The 21,355-nt window shown below is 45.4% G+C and overlaps 1 protein-coding gene and 1 long non-coding RNA gene across 6 annotated transcripts in view; both read right to left on the reverse strand.

The window, feature by feature from the left end:
* The window catches only part of arhgap5 (Rho GTPase activating protein 5), a 79,631-nt gene that overhangs the window by 21,169 nt on the left and 37,107 nt on the right, over window positions 1-21,355 (reverse strand). For all 5 annotated transcript variants that reach the window (XM_008398617.3, XM_008398618.3, XM_081603525.1 and 2 more), the window contains one exon: window positions 1,849-1,926. In XM_008398617.3, the coding sequence (XP_008396839.1) occupies window positions 1,849-1,926 (78 nt within the window). The remainder of the gene's footprint in view (window positions 1-1,848; window positions 1,927-21,355) is intronic.
* Window positions 2,838-7,370, reverse strand: LOC145550074 (uncharacterized). The gene is made up of 3 exons (XR_014085919.1): window positions 3,696-7,370; window positions 3,535-3,587; window positions 2,838-3,186 (listed from the first exon to the last, which is right to left on the reverse strand). It is a non-coding gene; the product is annotated as an uncharacterized LOC145550074 (long non-coding RNA).

The following is a 21,355-nucleotide window of genomic DNA, read 5'->3' on the forward strand; positions in this document are numbered from 1 at the left end:
AAAATGTTTGTTTTTGTGGCGCATCTGTATCTTATTTTGAAGAGATATGTAAACATTACCATAGCGACCAGAGTCAGAGAGCCTTTGGGCAGTGGTCGAGAAGAGAGGAGTAGAGCTTGTGAGTCTTAAGTCTGGTTTAGATGGAAAGATTTAAGAATTGTCGGCCGATTCTCCAAACCTCTGTGACCACAGAGCTGATAAAACTCCAACAGGTTCGATCGGTTCGTGTGTCCAAGGCAGGAGCAACACGACCCGGTTCCAGTCACGAACATCCCGATTCCAGAGGATAATCCAGTAAAACCCCCAACATAGCGGGAATTTAGAATAACCAAACACAGATGACGATGTAGAAGCAATAGTGATAGTTTGTGGAGTCATTTTAAGCGATAAAAGACGTAACAAAAAGAAAAGGCGGTGGATAAAAGGCTACGGGAGCAGCCGCTCTATTTGCTGCACTATGATTTGGAGGTGAGTTATGTTTTTTCATAGTTAACATTTTTCACTGAATAAACATAATAATATAATAATAAACATTTCCACATATCATCTCAGATATCCACCGGACTCTCAGTTGCATGATATGTCAGCTGTTTGGGTTTCTGTATTCAATAACTGTTTATGATAAATAATCTCTGATCTCATACATCAAGTGTTACAGATGTGAGACATTATCGAGCAATGCACTAAGAAATCAACTGCTGACCTAAATTAGCTTGATATCCAATCAGTGAACACACCATCACCAGGCCCAGTGGCATGGGCAGGCACTGAGACGCACCGGGGGCATTACCCGTCCATGGAGTCAGCTGTGCTCTCCCTGGACAGAAAGTTGCTTTTTTATTTTTACCTCAGAGTGTCCAACTTTCTACATTTCCTATCTCTATTTGATGGGCTTCCGCACTTCCTATATCTTTGCCTTCTGACAAAATATCACATAAACATAAACGAAAATACTGTAACAATAATTTGAACCCCAGCATGCTACAACTAAATAATTAAATAAATCAAGATGTCCCAAAAGCAAGGCGGACTGACATGGCTACCAAGGGAGGTGGACCCCTCCCATCCTGCCTGAAATCCTCCATCATTGTTCCCATTCCTAAAAAAATCCCCCATCACCTGCCTGAACGACTACCAACCAGTGGCTCTGACCCCATTGGTGATGAAATGAATTGAAAGACTGGTTCAGAGTCATATTCGTTCATTCATTCCTTGCACCTTCGACACACACCAGTTTGCTTACAGAGCTAACAGGCCAACTGAACATGCTGTTGCCACTGTCCTGTCCCACCTGGAGCACTGAGATAGCTAGGGACACGTCCTCCTCATCGATTTCAGCTCAGCATTTAACACCATCCTTCCTGACAGATTAGTGCATAAACTGGCAGACCTGGGAATCCCCTCTTCTACCTGTTGCTGGATTAAGAACTTCCTAACGAATCACAAACAGAGAGTCAGAATGAAGGTATCATCTGCTATTGTCTCTGTGTGGTTCCCCAGCCGCACAGCAGCACAGAGGAAGTTCAACTTCTCACAGCCAGCTGAGCAAAGTTGGTGCCATCAACTAACTCACTCACTCTTTGGTTAGCTACCTGCACAGCAGCAATTTCAGGTTTTATCACCATGTTTCATAATTGCTTAAAATAAAAATAAAAAAATTGAGAAATTAGTAGAACAGCTGGAGATGGAACTGTGATTTGAAATGCTTATATTGTGATACATTTTTCATTTAGGCCTAGCGTAAACTAGAAACTAGAATTACTTTCAGTCTATTAAATGTTTTTAGTTACTAAATGTGTCTGAAGTAGGTTTCGCTGTGAGCATATCTCCAGACAGATCAAAGCTTACCTTGATCAAACTGTTTCTGAAGGTTATCTTGGTCTGTCTTGTTTCCACAGACACGGTAAACTCCCTCAGTCGTTAGACCTGCAAAAACACAGACAATGCTCCTCATCAAAAACAGACAAAAATTCAGTTCTGCTGTATTAAAGCAATGTTACATGTGACAAAGGTGAGCAGAATGTTATGTATTATGACCAGGGGTCACGTTAACAGAATATTTTTCATATTTGAAACCTGCCCTTCATTTTGACAGGTTATAATTCACACCCTTGACTGGTGCACATGGGCAGACGTTAAAGTTTTTACGCAAAGAGTGCATTGCAGAGGCAACTAAACTCAATCAATAAAAAAAAAAATCCTTTCTGAATATCATCTCATGGACACTGAACTAAATGCGTCTTGCTGACCAGGAGCTGACAGCGTGTTGAAGAGTTATGGACATGAAGCTTTGGAGCCCATCTGGTTCAGAAGTGCATTCAAAACCTCTGGTTGAAATGGCGCCACTAATTCCAGTCTCCAGTACATGATAGAGAACATAAAAAATTAAAGAGAATGCAATGCTGTTTCCATTTACAGGACGAAAAGTGGGATTTTTGACCCTGTATTCTGACGCAAACGCAGCTAGTCAGCGACAGATATCGACAGTCTACATTTTCACTCACGGGAGTCGAAATCTGTCGATTGTGGAATCCTTGGAGGGGGGGAGTGGCGGTGCGGGGGAGCGAGAGGTGTTAACAACTCTACTTAGCATAGCATAGCATAGCTTAGCATATGCAAATGCGCTTCAGCAGACCCACGTGGATTCTCAGTCATTGGATGAAAAAAAATGACATCAGAGTTCATCACTGACATGTGATTGGTTGGTTGATGTGTGCCCATTGGATAGCACTTATGTCTTTATAAATAAACCCCACAACAAAATTTTAATTTTTAATGCTGTAGTTTAAAAAATCTATATTAAAAATAAATAATGTATTAAAATATATTCATTTGATATTGCTTATATGCAGCATGTTCATTTATGAGGAACATAAAAGAGACAGAAGTTGTTTTTTTCTTTATTTCATTTTATTTTTTTTACTGTTTGTACACAAAATAAGACATAAATGCTTGTCCATTCTGGACCATCTGGCAGTGTTTTTTTGTCCAAACATGATCAAACATTATGCTGCGTCCAGGACAGGCCCAACATCTCTCCTGACATCTCTTCCTGTCTTGTAGTCCTGATGTCACTGAGCTCCTGGTTGGAGGAAGTTGGGGTCCATCCTGACTCCGCCTCATAGCTGCCATCCTCCCAGAATGCCACCTCCTCTGCTGCCAGGACTCTCTGCCTTCCTCCATCAGCTGTTAACACAGAACAGACAATCATTATGAGCTACAGGCATCTTTTAATCATTATGAAACTACAGTGAAATTGTTTGGCAACTTCCAGCTTAGTATGCACACATAAGACATTAAAACATACAAACAAAAAACACATTAATACATTCTTACAAAAAATAAAAACTGTAATGAAAACGAGAAAACGCTTGGAAACAATTCGAAGAAAAAAAGAATTAAAAGTTGGTAATAAATAGTAAAACAGTTCAACAAACTCTGAGGCAGATAATTTGCATTGATGGATTTTAATAAATCACAGTACTTTAATCAGTCAAGGAATTGTGACATCTCTAGATTAGTAATAAATCTTACCTGCTTCTTTCTTTAGCTACATCTGGATGACTGGCAGTAGAGCCTTGATGCAGCTGGAAAACATTTTTGTGCATTGTCAATACATAGCATAATTACATTATGTACATAAACAATATTGAAGCATAAAATATCATCAACATTCTAAAATAGTAGATACTCACACAGTTGAATCTCTGTCCTCATCACGAACATCAGAACGTTCCTGAAGAGTCTGATTGACACAAATGTGACTCATTCTGTGGAGTCTGTGGAAATAAATGTAAAATGAAAAAAATATTGTAGCAAATATATCGCTTTCTCAAAAAACATAAGTAAATAAGTTAAAATTATTCTCAACCAACCATTATATAGTCGGGAATCAATGCAGTGATTATACATACCGGTCTTGTGAGAAATTCTGTTTCCCTGTGAAAATCTGCCCCCCTGTGTCCGGAGCGCGCATTGCAGCCAGAGAAGTGGATCCGGCGGATCTGACCATTTTCACGGCGCTTCTGATTGATTTTTCGGTAAAAACTACTCATATAATCATGTCAATGTTGTAACTTTCAGTTTAATCGGCAGCTATCAAAATCAAAGTACATGCATAAATAAACGAGGTCTTGTGTGGAGGTCTTTTTACGCTGTTTTGTGTTATTTTTAACGTGAAGTGAATCGATCTTTTTTCAGCTTTTGTCTCGTAAACCTGACAAATAAAGGTCAGTCAACAAACACAGGTTTCCAACACGTTGTGTGCATTTATAATTTTTCATTTCTGATAAAGGGAGAGGAGGGAAGCTGGCTGATAGCAGGGCACAAAAATAAAGACTTCCTGAAAAGATCAGAGTGTAAACTTTTTGGTAAATCCCGTTCTAATGTAAAATATGACATTACTGGATTAAGGAAATGTCTAGTATGCTATCACACATAATATTTTTGAGAATTTGGAAACAAGTGCTTTTTATTTCCCAAAGTTATTGGAGGAGAAGAGGAGAGAATGGATATTACAGCTGCCTGAAATAATGTGTTCGCCTTCTATAAAATGGAAACAAATTAATTTACCTGCAAGTCTTTTACTGTTTTCATCTTATTATCAACAATAATTCCTGTGATTTTCATAACATTTGCTTTTTTTGACAAAGTTAGGATGGGGGAACAAAATATTTTAAGCGCCTGATAAAATCTGTTCCCCCCTTAAAATGGAAACACTTTGCAGGTAAATTAATTTGTTTCCATTTGTCGAGAAAAGTCGAGCTCATCCCACTTCCCCATGCTGGAGATTTTAGTTTAATAGTAATAATAAATAAAATTACCTTAAAATTAATTACACAGGTGACATCAAGACCCAACAGTAGAGTCAGACGGTAATAAAATGAATCTGGTTGTGTGTGTTGTTATTGTGTCCTGCAAACTTTGTTTAATTCTACTTTTTTCTATTTAATCATAAAAAATCAAAGTCAGGCAGAAAGAGAGTCATGGAACAGGAAGAGCTGGTTTCCTGAAGAAAAGGGGAAGTTTCTATCTTGCATCAGGCTAAAAATAGTTCAGACCGTTCCTTATTTTAAAGCATTAAAGGTTTTTAAAGAATAAAATCTAAACGTTTTGAGAGATTGGATAAAACCCAGAGTAAAATACTTAAAATAATGACTTATAATTATGCCAATAATTAATATTGGTTTAACCAGTGGTTGATGTTGATTTGATTATAAGAATATTTACACTTACTCTTACACCTGTGGAAGTACTTAAAGGTAAAACAAGAAACTGTAACATGATATCAGATAATTAGAATAATGGATTATCATTGGTTTCTTTTCAAAGTATCTGTAATAACTCACATTATGATTGTAATAAGAGTAACTAATAAGTTATGGTTATTATAACATTATAAATGAATGTTAAATCAAAAAGGTTATAAAAGTGATTTTGACATTGAACTTGAAAAGGTGTAAAATATTGTAACTGTAATTAAAGGTCACTGATGTTGTGTTGAAGGTAGATGGTAGGTGAAAGGTCAGGGGAAAAGAGGAACTGATAGGAGAGCGGAGATGACCAAGGCCTTATTGCTAAACTTCAACTTGCCTAAGAAAAGGTTGGGCAGGAAACAGAGGTAGGAGGAACTGTTGAGCAACTTGGGGACATTAGAACAGACATCAGGTCATGAGGTCTCCAAGGTGATGGATATGAGATCATCTGTCCAAGCAGTCAGCCAATGAGAGGCACAGCAACAAAGCTAGCCAATGTAAACGCACCAAAAGGTGGATAAACCCTTTATAAGGTGGGTGCAAAAGAGGAACCTTTGGTTGGATCCTTCAGGCAGCTTGGAGCCAAGACGGAGATGGACAAAGAACTCTGCATCTGAAGAAGAGCCGGGGCCACAGAGCCGAAGACTGTTCTGCACATGGGGACCAACCTGTTAGCCCCGCAACATGTGGCTTCAAATCGCACTTCTCTCAACAGCTGGGTTTAGACCCCCAAAGACAAAGACCAAGGCAAAGATGAAGATTAAGACAAAGGCAAAGAACAAAGGCAAAGAGGAAGAACTGGTGTGTTCCTTCCGTGGGACCAGGAAGATCATGAGACGAGGAGAAGGGAGCTACAGAGCTGCAAGACAAGAAGCTGAGGACCGCTACGCGCATGAGGAAGTCACCCTGAGGCCCGAGACCTGCCGCTCTAAGTCAGTACTCTTCCTGTACTGGGAACCTCCTGCTGCTGCAACACCTTCTTCATCATCAGGCCAGTTCTGGGGTTCAAAATGCCAAACTCTGTCCGTCTCTCTCAAAGGTTCCCTTTTTTAGTTCTCAGTGTCAGCATTAGGGAAAGATAGGCTAGATTATTGATTTTACTTATTTGATTATTTCTGCTACTGAATTAAGCTGTACTGACCCTTGCAAAATTGCCTTACTAATAAAATAATTAGCATTAAGAAAATCTAAAAGATGTTGTGGACATTCAATTAATGAGTCACCTTAAAGTTCTTTGATGGTTGTAAAATAGCTATGAAGTTTGATTCTGGGAGGAAAAAGTAGAAATGTTTTATAGGTTGCTTTTAGCCAAAACTAAAACACCCTTGGGACTCGACTGAGTCACTAAAACCAACCTGGTTCAGTAACAAGTGCAAGTTGTAATAAAGAGAAAGAGCGACCGTTAACAGGTGAAGCTCTGTGAAGCTAGCTGGTTGCAGGCTGCTCAATCTGGCTAATTCACAGGGTGAAGAAGGTGGGACATCTGGAGGGGGAGGTCGTTGGAAACCAGGCTAGTCTTTCTCGATGCCAGCTTAAACAGAGTTTACTCAGTTCTGTACAGGGTAAAATCCCATCAGATTTAGAAAACTCAAATTACCCGTTAGATGGAGAGCTGGCTGCACATCTCCCTCCTCTGAGAAGAGGAAGTAGAGTGAGAGAGAAGGGGGGGGAGGTGTTGTGCAACAACACATTTTATAGAAATATATTGTTATTTTAAAAATAACACAAAACAGCGTAAAAAGACCTCCACACAAGACCTCGTTTATTTATGTATGTACTTTTATTTTGATAGCTGCCGATTAAACTGAAAGTTACAACATTGACATGATTATATGAGTAGTTTTTACCGAAAAATCGATCAGAAGCGCCGTGAAAATGGTCAGATCCCCCGGATCCACTTCTCTGGCTGCAATGCGCGCTCCGGACACAGGGGGGCAGAATTTCTCACAAGACCGGCTTCATGACTTCGTCCTCATATCCGTCCGCCATTTTGTAGATCTTTACTGCGTTCCACACTCTGCCTTGCTGTATTGCGTTACAACAAAATAAATAAAATAACCGGAAGATCAGTTTTCCTTACAAATATGCGAGTGTTAACTATTCACTAAATGTGAAATCATACCTTACTGAATTTCTCTTCGTCCTGGTGGACTCAGAGCTCCTCGGCACCGTGGTCTGAGGTCTGGCTGGTTCTGCTTAGCCATTTTTCAGGTCTGAAAAAATCAAAGAAGATGCAAGTATTTTTAAAAGTTCAGAACATCACATGTAATAAAAAATTACAATACAAAATCTGACCCTACACTTGTTTCGGCATTAAGAAAACGACAGACTGCTTTCTGTAAGAAACAAACAAAGCAACTGGCCTCGCTCCACGTGTTATTTATTAAAGCTTTCTTACCGTGAGTTCGGTCTTGTTGGACCGCCGCGGTGTCATCTGTTGTTTTCCGCCGGATCATTGCTAAATATCAAAACGATACTGAAAAGGTAACTCCGTGAAATAGGACTTTTTCCACCATTTCATACAATGCACGGGTATTTTCGTTCATGTTGGGTGTAGCAGTTAGCACTCGTTACCACCAGTGCAAATCTTCCTCTGGAGTTTAATGGCGGCTGCTTGACAGACTATGAAAGCGCATTACTGCCACCAACTGGACTGGAGTGTTAAATGAAAGTTGGCAGGAAAAAAAGTACATTCTAAAACAGTGTTTCTCAATCTTTTTCGGGCCAGCGCCCCCCTAGCCTTTATCCAGGTCCCTCACCGCCCCCCACCAAATAATTTGTAGGCTACTTTGCAGACCATTATTTTATTATTAATACTACTGTCACTATTGTAGATGTTTTGATTTTATGCTTGTTTTATGTATTTGTCATCAAAAATAATTTCCCAGAGAACAAAAAAGCCATGGAAATAGAAATTATTTTCACAGGCATCTATGAAAAATGCAATGAACATTCAAGTTAAAATCTGTAGGCCTAACAGCAGCCAATCAGAGTGGAAAAAAAATATTATTCTTTGCCATTTTCAAGTTGTTAAATATTCCACAAAATGACCAGATAAAAGATGTTCAACATGCCAGTTTAAACTTTTAACTATTTGCAAAACGACTGAGCTCTGCAACATTAAAACAATTAACTACATTAATCATAGCTCTTCTTCTCTTCAGTGTTTGTCAGTTTCTGGTGGTGCAGCTCTGTGCTGCCTTCAGGAGAATGGGACATCAGAGTATCATCCATAAAACTTCACCCACATGGCATTTATTGTTCAAACCAGAGCTTTCAGTGGAAAAATAAAAGTTCCAGATCCTTTTAATGCCATACAAATATGAGACAGAAACATGGATTATATCTTTATATAGACCTGTCTATTGATTTATAGATTAATAGTTTTACTGGACAGAAATTACAAAGAACAAATCTGGATCTTAAATCCTAATGAGTCAAATTGAAAGTGTCATGGAGTCATCAGCCTCATGACATTAACACTGACACGAAAAATAATATTGAAGAAATAAATATATAAACCTCTCCTTGGGCTGCCACCTTATCGTGGTGGAGGGGTTTGAGTGTCCCAATGATCCTAGGAGCTATGCTGTCTGGGACTTTATGCCCCTGGTAGGGTCACCCAAGGCAGACAGGTCCTAGGTGAGGAACCAGACAAAGTGCAGCCCGAAGACCCCTATGATGAGTAATAACTTTGGACTGCGTTTTCCCTCGCCCGGACGCGGGTCACCGGGGCCCCACTCTGGAGCCAGGCCTGGAGGTGGGGCACGATGGCGAGCGCCTGGTGGCCGGGCTTTTACCCATGGAGCCCGACCGGGCTCAGCCCGAAGAGGAGACGTGGGTCCCCCTTCCGATGGGCTCACCACCTGTCCGAGGGGCCAAAGGGGTCGGGTGCATTGTGCTATGGGCGGCAGCCAAGGGAGGGGACCCTGGCGTTCTGATCCTCGGCTGCAGAAGCTGGCTCTTGGGACGTGGAACGTCACCTCTCTGGTGGGGAAGGAGCCGGAGCTAGTGTGCGAGGCTGAGAGGTTCCGGCTAGAAATAGTCGGCCTCACCTCGACGCATGGTTCTGGTTCTGGAACCAGTCTCCTTGAGAGGGGCTGGACGTACTTCCACTCTGGAGTTGCCCACGGTGAGAGGCGCCGGGCTGGAGTGGGCATACTTGTTGCCCCCCATTTGGGCGCCAGTACGTTGGGGTTCACCCCGGTGAACGAGAGGGTAGCCTCCCTCCGCCTACGGGTCGGGGGACGGGTTCTGACTGTTGTTTGTGCTTACGGGCCGAACGGCAGTTCAGATTACCCACCCTTCTTGGAGTCCTTAGAGGGGGTACTGGAGAGTGCCCCTCCTGGGGACTCCCTTGTTCTACTGGGAGACTTCAACGCTCACGTGGGCAATGACAGTGAGACCTGGAGAGGCGTGGTTGGGAGGAACGGCCCCCCCGATCTGAACCCAAGCGGTGTTCTGTTGTTGGACTTCTGTGCTCGTCACGGATTGTCCATCACGAACACCATGTTCAGGCATAAGGGCATTCATATGTGCACTTGGCACCAGGATGCCCTAGGCCGCAGTTCGATGATTGACTTTGTCATCGTCTCATCGGATTTGCGGCCATATGTCTTGGACACTTGGGTGAAGAGAGGTGCGGAGCTGTCCACTGACCACTCGGCCTGGTGGTGAGTTGGCTCCAGTGGTGTGGGAGGAAGCCGGTCAGACCTGGCAGGCCCAAACGTATAGTGAGGGTCTGCTGGGAACGTCTGGCGGAATCCCCTGTGAGACGGAGCTTCAACTCTCATCTCCGGCAGAACTTCGAACACGTTCCGGGGGAGGTGGGGGACATTGAGTCTGAGTGGACCATGTTCCGTACCTCCATTGCCGAGGCGGCCTATCGGAGCTGCGGCCGCAAGGTTGTTGGTGCCTGTCGCGGCGGCAACCCTCGAACCCGTTGGTGGACACCTTCGGTGAGGGATGCTGTCAAGCTGAAGAAGGAGTCCTACCGGGCCTTTTTGGCCTGTGGGACTCCAGAAGCAGCTGATGGGTACCGGCGAGCGAAACGGCATGCGGCTCGGGTTGTCGCTGAGGCAAAAACTCGGGCGTGGGAGGAGTTTGGAGAGGCCATGGAGACAGACTTCCGTACGGCTTCGAGGCGATTCTGGTCCACCATCCGGCGTCTCAGGAGGGGGAAGCAGTGCAGCACCAACACTGTTTATAGTGGGGATGGTGCGCTGCTGACCTCAACTCGGGACGTTGTGGGCCGGTGGGCGGAATACTTCGAAGACCTCCTCAATCCCACCAACATGCCTTCTGTTGAGGAAGCTGAGCATGGGGACTCTGGGCTGGGCTCTCCAATCTCTGGGGACGAGGTCGCCGAGGTGGTCAAAAAGCTCCTCGGTGGCAGGGCCACGGGGGTGGATGAGATCCGCCCGGAGTTCCTTAAGGCTCTGGATGTTGCGGGGTTGTGTTGGCTAACGCGACTCTGCAATATCGCATGGACATCGGGGGCAGTTCCCCTGGACTGGCAGACTGGGGTGGTGGTCCCCCTGTTTAAAAAGGGGGACCGGAGGGTGTGCTCCAATTACAGGGGGATCACACTCTTAAGCCTCCCTGGTAAGGTCTATTCAGGGGTCCTGGAGAGGAGGGTCCGTCGGATAGTCGAACCTCGGATTCAGGAAGAGCAGTGTGGTTTTCGTCCTGGTCGTGGAACACTGGACCAGCTCTACACCCTCAGCGGGGTCCTGGAGGGTGCATGGGAGTTCGCCCAACCAGTCTACATGTGTTTTGTGGACTTGGAGAAGGCGTTCGACCGTGTCCCTCGGGGGGCTCTGTGGGGGGTACTCCGGGAGTATGGGGTACCGGGCCCTTTGATACGGGCTGTCAGGTCCCTGTATGACCGGTGTCAGAGTCTGGTCCGCATTGCCGGCAGTAAGTCGGGCTCGTTTCCGGTGAGAGTTGGACTCCGCCAAGGCTGCCCTTTGTCACCGATTCTGTTCATTACTTTTATGGACAGAATTTCTAGGCGCAGCCGAGGTGTTGAGGGGATCCGTTTTGGTGGCCTTAGGATCGCATCTCTGCTTTTTGCGGATGATGTGGTCCTGTTGGCTTCATCGGAACGTGATCTGCAGCTCTCACTGGAGCGGTTCGCAGCCGAGTGTGAAGCGGCCGGGATGAGGCTCAGTGCCTCCAAATCCGAGGCCATGGTCTTGAGCCGGAAAAGGGTAGAGTGCCTTCTCCGGGTCAGGGGGGTCGTCCTGCCTCAAGTGGAGGAGTTTAAGTATCTGGGGATCTTGTTCACGAATGAGGGAAGAAGGGAGCGGGAGATCGACAGGCGGATTGGGGCAGCGTCTACTGTGAAGCGGGCGCTGTACCGGTCCGTCATGGTGAAGAGAGAGCTGAGCCAAAAAGCGAAGCTCTCGATTTACCGGTCGATCTACGTTCCCACCCTCATCTATGGTCATGAGCTTTGGGTCATGACCGAAAGAACGAGATCACGGGTACAAGCGGCCGAAATGGGTTTCCTCCGCAGGGTGGCTGGGCTCTCCCTTAGAGATAGGGTGAGAAGCTCGGTCATCCGGGAGGGACTCAGAGTAGAGCCGCTGCTCCTCCACGTCGAGAGGAGCCAGTTGAGGTGGTTCGGGCATCTGGTAAGGATGCCTCCTGGACGCCTCCCTGGTGAGGTGTTCCGGGCACGTCCCACCGGGAGGAGGCCTCGGGGAAGACCCAGGACACGCTGGAGGGATTACGTCTCTCGGCTGGCCTGGGAACGCCTTGGGATTCCCCCGGAGGAGCTGGAAGAAGTGGCTGGGGAGAGGGAAGTCTGGGCCTCCCTTCTGAAGCTGCTGCCCCCGCGACCCGACCCCGGATAAGCGGAAGAAAATGGATGGATGGATGGATAAATATATAAAATCTAATTAAAAACATAAATAAGTGATCAGTTATTTACTGTTATGGTCTGTAAGATATATTTATTCTCAGTATTAGATGTGGTCTCAACAAACCCATGACATTTCAACAATATTATTTTACCTTTTATCTGGAAATAGTGTCTGTTTATTCTTGCCATACAGTCTCTGTATTAATTATTGCTCGAAAGGTCTTGCAATACCAGTTTATTCCTCTGTATTTACTTTAGTTTCTTAGTTTATTCTTTCATTTTGTTCTTCATTCATTTCCATTTAGTTTCCTTTGATTAGTATTATCCTCTTCTGGTTTATTGCTATGTCCACTTTAGTTTCATTCCTGTTGCTAGATTTATTTTATCGTTTATTGACCACCAGTAATCTTCACTCATCACCTGCTGCGCCGCCTAATCGTCATGTTTCACATCATGTGTTGATTTTTCACTGTTCAGCGTCGGATTCTCTGTTTTTATGCCATAATTCACATGTAGTTCGTCGCTTCGTTTTATGTCCCGCTTCTCCTGTTTCAGAGTTTTTGAGCAATGTGCGCGTCGTTTTTTTTATTTTTATTTATTATTACCTCTCCTTGGGCTGCCACCTTATCATGGTGAAGGGGTTTGAGTGTCCCAATGATCCTAGGAGCTATGCTGTCTGGGGCTTTATGCCCCTGGTAGGGTCAGCCAAGGCAGACAGGTCCTAGGTGAGGAACCAGACAAAGCGCAGTCCGAAGACCCTTTATGATGAATACAAACTTTGGACTTCGTTTTCCCTCGCCCGGACGCGGGTCACCGGGGCCCCACTCTGGAGCCAGGCCTGGAGGTGGGGCACAATGGCGAGCGCTGGCCGGGCTTTTACCCACGGAGCCCGGCCGGGCTCAGCCCGAAGACGAGACGTGGGTCTCCCTTCCGATGGGCTCACCACCTGTCGGAGGGCCAAAGGGGTCGGGTGCATTGTGCTATGGGCGGCAGCCGAGGGAGGGGACCCTGGCGGTCTGATCCTCGGCTGCAGAAGCTGGCTCTTGGGACGTGGAACGTCACCTCTCTGGTGGGGAAGGAGCCGGAGCTAGTGTGCGAGGCTGAGAGGTTCCGGCTAGAAATAGTCGGCCTCACCTCGACACATGGCTCTGGTTCTGGAACCAGTCTCCTTGAGAGGGGCTGGACGTACTTCCACTCTGGAGTTGCCCACGGTGAGAGGCGCCGGGCTGGAGTGGGCATACTTGTTGCCCCCCATTTGGGCGCCTGTACGTTGGGGTTCACCCCGGTGAACGAGAGGGTAGCCTCCCTCCGCCTATGGGGGGACGGGTTCTGACTGTTGTTTGTGCTTACAGGCCGAACAGCAGTTCAGATTGCCCACCCTTCTTGGAGTCCTTAGAGGGGGTACTGGAGAGTGCCCCTCCTGGGGACTCCCTTGTTCTACTGGGGACTTCAACGCTCACGTGGGCAATGACAGTGAGACCTGGAGAGGCGTGGTTGGGAGGAACGGCCCCCCCGATCTGAACCCAAGTGGTGTTCTGTTGTTGGACTTCTGTGCTCGTCACGGATTGTCCATCACGAACACCATGTTCAGGCATAAGGGCGTCCATATGTGCACTTGGCACCAGGACGCCCTAGGCCGCAGTTCGATGATTGACTTTGTCATCGTCTCATCGGATTTGCGGCCGTATGTCTTGGACACTCGGGTGAAGAGAGGTGCGGAGCTGTCCACTGACCACTACCTGGTGGTGAGTTGGCACCGGTGGTGGGGAGGAAGCCGGTCAGACCTGGCAGGCCCAAACGTGTAGTGAGGGTCTGCTGGGAACGTCTGGCGGAGTCCCCTGTGAGACAGAGCTTCAACTCTCATCTCCGGCAGAACTTCGAGCACGTCCCGGGGGAGGTGAGGGACATTGAGTCTGAGTGGACCATGTTCCGTACCTCCATTGCCGAGGCGGCCTATCGGAGCTGCGGCCGCAAGGTTGTTGGTGCCTGTCGCGGCGGCAACCCTCGAACCCGCTGGTGGACACCTTCGGTGAGGGATGCTGTCAAGCTGAAGAAGGAGTCCTACGGGCCTTTTTGGCCTGTGGGACTCCAGAAGCAGCTGATGGGTACCGGCGGGCGAAACGGCATGCGGCTCGGGTTGTCGCTGAGGCAAAAACTCGGGCGTGGGAGGAGTTTGGAGAGGCCATGGAGACAGACTTCCGTACGGCTTCGAGGCGATTCTGGTCCACCATCCGGCGTCTCAGGAGGGGGAAGCAGTGCAGCACCAACACTGTTTATAGTGGGGATGGTGCGCTGCTGACCTCAACTCGGGACGTTGTGGGCCGGTGGGCGGAATACTTCGAAGACCTCCTCAATCCCACCAACATGCCTTCTGTTGAGGAAGCTGAGCATGGGGACTCTGGGCTGGGCTCTCCAATCTCTGGGGATGAGGTCGCCGAGGTGGTCAAAAAGCTCCTCGGTGGCAGGGCTCCTCGGTGGATGAGATCCCCCCGGAGTTCCTTAAGGCTCTGGATGTTGCAGGGTTGTGTTGGCTCACACGACTCTGCAATATCACATGGACATCGGGGGCAGTTCCCCTGGACTGGCAGACTGGGGTGGTGGTCCCCCTGTTTAAATAGGGGGGACCGGAGGGTGTGCTCCAATTACAGGGGGTCACACTCTTAAGCCTCCCTGGTAAGGTCTATTCAGGGGTCCTGGAGAGGAGGGTCAGTCGGATAGTCGAACCTCAGATTCAGGAAGAGCAGTGTGGTTTTCGTCCTGGTCGTGGAACACTGGACCAGCTCTACACCCTCAGCAGGGTCCTGGAGGGCATGGGAGTTCGCCCAACCAGTCTACATGTGTTTTGTGGACTTGGAGAAGGCGCTCGACCGTGTCCCTCGGGAGGCCTTGTGGGGGGTACTCCGGGAGTATGGGGTACCGGGCCCTTTGATACGGGCTGCCAGGTCCCTGTATGACCAGTGTCAGAGTCTGGTCCACATTGCCGGCAATAAGTCGGGCTCGTTTCCGGTGAGAGTTGGACTCTGCCAAGGCTGCCCTTTGTCACCGATTCTGTTCATTACTTTTATGGACAGAATTTCTAGGCGCAGCCGAGGTGTTGAGGGGATCCATTTTGGTGGCCTTCTCTGCTTTTTGCGGATGATGTGGTCCTGTTGGCTTCATCGGGAACGTGATCTGCAGCTCTCACTGTAACGGTTCGCAGCCGAGATGAGACTCAGTGCCTCCAAATCCGAGGCCATGGTCTTGAGCCGGAAAAGGGTAGAGTGCCTTCTCCGGGTCAGGGGGGTCGTCCTGCCTCAAGTGGAGGAGTTTAAGTATCTGGGGATCTTGTTCACGAATGAGGGAAGAAGGGAGCGGGAGATCGACAGGCGGATTGGGGCAGCGTCTGCCGTGAAGCGGGCGCTGTACCGGTCCGTCGTGGTGAAGAGAGAGCTGAGCCAAAAAGCGAAGCTCTCGATTTACCGGTCGATCTACGTTCCCACCCTCATCTATGGTCATGAGCTTTGGGTCATGACCGAAAGAACGAGATCACGGGTACAAGCGGCCGAAATGGGTTTCCTCCGCAGGGTGGCTGGGCTCTCCCTTAGAGATAGGGTGAGAAGCTCGGTCATCCGGGAGGGACTCAGAGTAGAGCCGCTGCTCCTCCACGTCGAGAGGAGCCAGTTGAGGTGGTTCGGGCATCTGGTCAGGATGCCTCCTGGACACCTCCCTGGTGAGGTGTTCCAGGCACGTCCCACTGGGAGGAGGCCTCGGGGAAGATGCAGGACATGCTGGAGGGATTACGTCTCTCGACTGGCCTGGGAACACCTTGGAATTCGTCCGGAGGAGCTGGAAGAAGTGGCTGGGGAGAGGGAAGTCTGGGCCTCCCTTCTGAATCGGCTGCCCCCGCGACCCGACCCCAGATAAGTGAAAGAAAATGGATGGATGGATGGACGGAAGGACGGACGGACGGTGATTATTTTTACCCCCTGTGGTGCGCAGCGGTCGGGAAGCGTATCGATGGGGAAAAGCCATACTGACATAAACCTTTTAAAACAACGGAAACAATTTCGGTATTCTTATTATTGAAGTTTAAAAGTGCTGTGGTACTGTGGTTCTATCACGGACCACTTATAGCACCGTGTTAACGCTATAAAATTAACGCTCTCTCCTCTGAACGCCCCCCGGGGGGACGGTACCGCCCACGTTGAGAACCGCTAGTTTAAACTCAGAAAAATTAATTATCCTTTTCATCTGGTTAAATAACAGGCAAGAGAAGACATTTAAATTAGATAACTACAGTGCTGCTCAGAGGCTTGAGGAAAACTCAAGCTACCATGGAAGTCTGCTTTCACTCAACTTTACAGAAAATGAGCTATTTGCTGTAGAGATACAGATGGCAAAGGGTTAATAATAGACCATTCTCATCAGGGATCAGACTGGAATTAATGGTTTCAATGACTAGTGATGAAGAGCCTGATTCTGCTCTGTTTCCATTGGATATGACGTCAATCCAGCTGCCGGCACAAAACACGCATAACACACATATACTTGGAATGTGCAAAGAATGAGACCCCAGCCAATATCAAATCAGTATGAAACCTCAACTTGCTTTGGTCGATTTTTACTCTCTCCAATTACTTATTTGACATTTAACAAACATATTGGGAGATAAAACATTAAAAGAAAGCAATTTTCAACAAAAGATGTAAATAGAAAAAGCAGAAAAGGCAAAGAAGTGTTTCTTTGCCTTTTTAAAGTTTTTTTGAGGCCTAATATAACCATTCAATGATTTGGAACAATGTCCAGTTCCAACCCTTCACCGTCAGACCCTTCCTCCCCAGAAACACCTATGCCCATGCCAGCTCTCTTTTCAGTAAATAAAGAGGAGGATAACAACCAATGGACTTTCAGTCGTGGAAGATTCAGAAAGCCATTTAATCATTACTAATTCCTTTCCCTTCTGCTCCCTCTCTCTCACCTTGCCTTTTATGTGTCAAATATCACTCACTATCTGTGAAGTGAACCAAACATTTAATGAAACCTCCCTGGTCACATTACCCTCGTCTCCCTGCTGTCTGTCAGTCACATGAAAGAACAGTTCCCTGTGGTTCACAACAAGAACCTTACAAAAGCAGCCAATAATTTGAAGGTTTACTGTTTAAACAGCACAAATGAAAGAAAAGAGAGAAACTTTCATATATAATTTCAAACATAAGATTGAGGCAAAAGAAAGAATTCTTGCCTCAGGGATTCCCCCAGAGAAACCCTGGTGGGTTGCCAGGCTTTACGTGCCCTCCTCCCCACCAGGCTAAGCGTTGTGTGTTTTTGTTTTTATTTTTAAAGAAAAATTAATACATTTTTTAGTTTTTTTTTTTTTTAAACAGCCAGACTGCAAGCATCTTTTCTACGGTGAGCATTTTACTGACAGGGCAGAATTATTCCTGAAAGAATGATGGGTTAATAGTTTTTAGGATTTATAGTTGATGCACGGAACAGGGAGGCAACAATCAGACCACTGACACCTTTGTATATTGGCCTATTCATGTGCCATGCTGTGGCTTGATCTCTGAAGTTTACCTGCTTTTGTGTGTGTAAAAAGATTTGGGGCTTTCACGCTTCCCCAAAGCGTGAAATGAGTCTCAAAAATACTTGTGCACTCGTAACCGGATCTGTGTAAATGCAGTTTTGTGTGTGTACCAGGTGATTTGTGTGTACTTTTTCAACCTTTATAGGCATAGAAAGTGTATTTTTAAGGTTTACAAATCCAGTATTACACACGCACAAATCTTTTTACACGTGCAGAGATATTTTGAGACTATTTTCACTCCATAGGTTTGTTCTTATTTTATTTTATTTCTTGAGGCAACACAATACATATCAAATACATACATGTACATGTCTACTTAAAGTCAGGTAGAGTTGCTGCACGGCCGGGCAGAGATGTGAAAAACTCATCCCATAAAGCCCAGGCAACCAAAACAGTCTCTCTGCACTTATTAAAAACTTAATAGACACAAAATGAAAGATCTGCTAAAGCCACATAGATTAAATCTTCTTGTTTGTTCCTCTACATCAGTGTTTTTCAACCACTGTTCCGCGGCACACTAGTGTGCCGTGAGTGATCGTCAGGTGTGCCGTGGAAATTATTCAATTTCACTTAAGGTACCGTATTTTTCGGACTATAAGCTGCTACTTTTTTTTAAAGCTTTGAACCATGCTGATTGTAGCCCGTTGTCGCTTTGCTGTGTATTTTTTTCAACCACCAGGGGGCTCTCTAGCAGGAAGTGAATCATTAGAAGTCAAAATTGTAAATCAAAAGAAGAACGTGCTAAATTTTCAACCTGTTCAGGGGTATTTTTAAGCAGCAGGCACGATGGAGAAATGTTTTCAGACTCATATCATGCAGCTTTTAAGTTGAGGGCTGTCGATCTGGCACTACTGGAGGGAAATAGAGCCGCTGCACTTAGGCTTGATGTGAACAAAACCATGGTTCGGCTTTGGAGACGGAGGGCTGCGTAATTAATATATGCAGCAGATTTATTAGGACGCCGCCCTCTGCTGGGTCCTTATGGAAAATCGAGAGCAGTTTCCAGTTTTTTTTTTTGTTTTTTTTTTTCAAAAAAAATTTGAAGGTGCTAGTATGGTGCGCTCTTTAGTCCGAAAAATACGGGAATTGATTTAAAAAGATTTTTTGAAAATGAATTATCTGCAAATAATGCCATCTTCAAGTGTCTGCTGTAGCAGTGACTAGCAGCGTAATCATGTAATTTTCTTACCACTAGATGGCAGTAGGTACACAGCATTTTACATTACAACAAGAGAATTAGTGATGCATGAATGGTACAGGTAGCGGTGAGAGCATTGAATCACAGTGATGGAAAAGACAGTGAAGCTCAGCAGTAGCTGGGTTGGAAAGAACATGAGTCCATTTCCCACAACATATCTGTGTGAAATTGAGCTTCTCTAGTCTGGCTACTATAAAAACTAAAACCAGAGAGAGACTGAGAGATGTTGAGGAAGAGCTTTGTTTTTCTTCAATTTCTGCCAGGAAATCAGCTGTTTTCATCCAAACATTCACAGGTTTCACACCAGGTGGGTAAAATATACAGATATTGACATTTTGTACATGAAACTCTTCATATTGTAACAGTGAATATAAAGTGAAATGTTTTCCAAATATTATTGCTTCTTTCAGAATAAGAATTATTTTCTGTATTCCGGCTATAAGATGCTTGTGGATTAGTTTGTAAAACAGTTTGAAGTTTTCTACAACTTCTTTAAATTTAACACAACAGTGTTGTGGTTCTGTTCATGGGTATTTTTGAAGTGGACATGTTAAGTGCAATTTGAAGTAAGAAATGTAAAATGTGATACAAATGCATTTTTGTGTTTGATTCCTATTCAAGAGACTTTGATAAAAATGACTATATATGTAATATAGGCGTCTACAGAGTATCTTTGTTTACATTTTTGGTTGGTGGTGTGCCTCGAGATTTTTTCAATTAAAATAACGTACCTTGGCTCAAAAAAGGTTGAAAAACTCTGTCCTAATGGATCCAATTTGTTTTGTAAAACGGTTGAAACACACAGCACAGAACTTAAGGAGCTCCGATCGCTCTGCTGCCACATAGAAGATGGCGGACGCTGTTACGTACGACTCAGCGCTCTACGTATTGATGTCTATGACTGATTGAAGGAGTTCCACTCTTTTTACCAAATTCTATAGTCTAAATCTGCTCCTTAGTCGCATCTTTTCGGGGTTGCTACTGCCTCTAGTGGCGTGGGGGTGGTAACACAGCTAATATAATTACATTACTAAATCAGAATACCGCAAAGTATGTTGTGTGTCGGGGTTGATGGTGGAGGGGGGGGGGGTGGGGTTGGAGTGGAGGAGGAGAAATAAGAAGGGTTCTGTGAACGGTCATATGAAACTGGGGGGTTCGGTACCTCAAAAAATTTTAAGAACCACTGCTCTAAAGTAATCCATGCCATAAATTCTGAAAATTCATGAATAAAGTCCTTGTTAAATCTTGGCAGACGGTAAACAACCACACACAATAGTGGTTCAATTAATTTCATTGCAAATACTAGGAACTCAAAGCTGGAAAATGAATTTATAGATTACTGTCTACAGTGGAAACTGGTTTTAAAAATTGTAACCAGACCTCCACCTTTGCCAGTCAATCAGGGAGAATTTATAAAAGCACAGTACTGCGGAAGAAGTTCAGAGAATGGGGACAACTCACCTTCTTGTAGCCAAGTTTCTGTGATGAATAAAAAATCCAAATTCCGAGAAGTAAACAGATCGTGTAGCATGAAGGTCTTGTTGGCTAAAGACCTTGCATTAATCAAGGCCAAGCGGATGGTTGATGGTGCAGCAGCACAAGTCGAAGACGAAACATAGTTCAACCACTTGAGGTTTTCATAATCCACATCCCTCCTTTGATCTCGAAATCGTCAATGATAGAAAAACTCCACTGCGTCCATCCGTTGAAGAACACATCCCCAGAACAACGGGGAGAATCCAGCTGCACCCGACATTCAGGAAACGGCGAAGAAATGCCAGGTAAGCTGGCTCACTGCCAATCCTCCACGTTTACCACGTCTTCGATGGAATGTGGATGACTCAACAGCTCAGTAGGGATATTCCAGGAACTGGAAGCCTCGGTTTCTATGTCCCAGACCATATCCAAATTGTAGCTCTACCAAAGTTTTAAGGTCCAGAAGTGCTTGACGGTCATAAGCAATACATTTTTCTTTAAAATGTATTAATTTTATTTTTGTGAGGTAACCTAATGTGCTCTGAAAGCACCTTTTAAATAAAATGTATAATTATTATTATAAATATTTATACTGCTATAAACAAGGACGTTGTCATGGTTATTGCTTCACGTGATGTGTTTAAGGGTGTCTACAGGGCGGACCAGCAGCTATGCTTTATTTCCCACAAATTAGGATTTATAAAGGAAAGGTGCGCAGCCACATGCATGCGCACGGCTTTACACAGTACATCCCAATTTTTTTGTGCACCGCACTTTTCGAAATTTGTCCATACGCCAAGTTTTAGTGTGAAAACTGCGCACTCTTTTATGCATGAGGCCCCTGAAGTGGGAACACTGAATGCAATCAGACAGCATGCAAGATAATTAAGACATGTAGTTCATTCTTGGATTTATCCATGGGGGTCTCCTGCAAGTAAAACCATGCCCATTTAATTCTGTAATCTCAGGAATAGGAAGTGAAAGCACACAGG

The sequence above is a fragment of the Poecilia reticulata genome, chromosome 22, assembly GCF_904066995.2.
Source record: "Poecilia reticulata chromosome 22, P_reticulata-male-v2, whole genome shotgun sequence".
NCBI classification, from domain to species: Eukaryota; Metazoa; Chordata; class Actinopteri; order Cyprinodontiformes; family Poeciliidae; genus Poecilia; species Poecilia reticulata.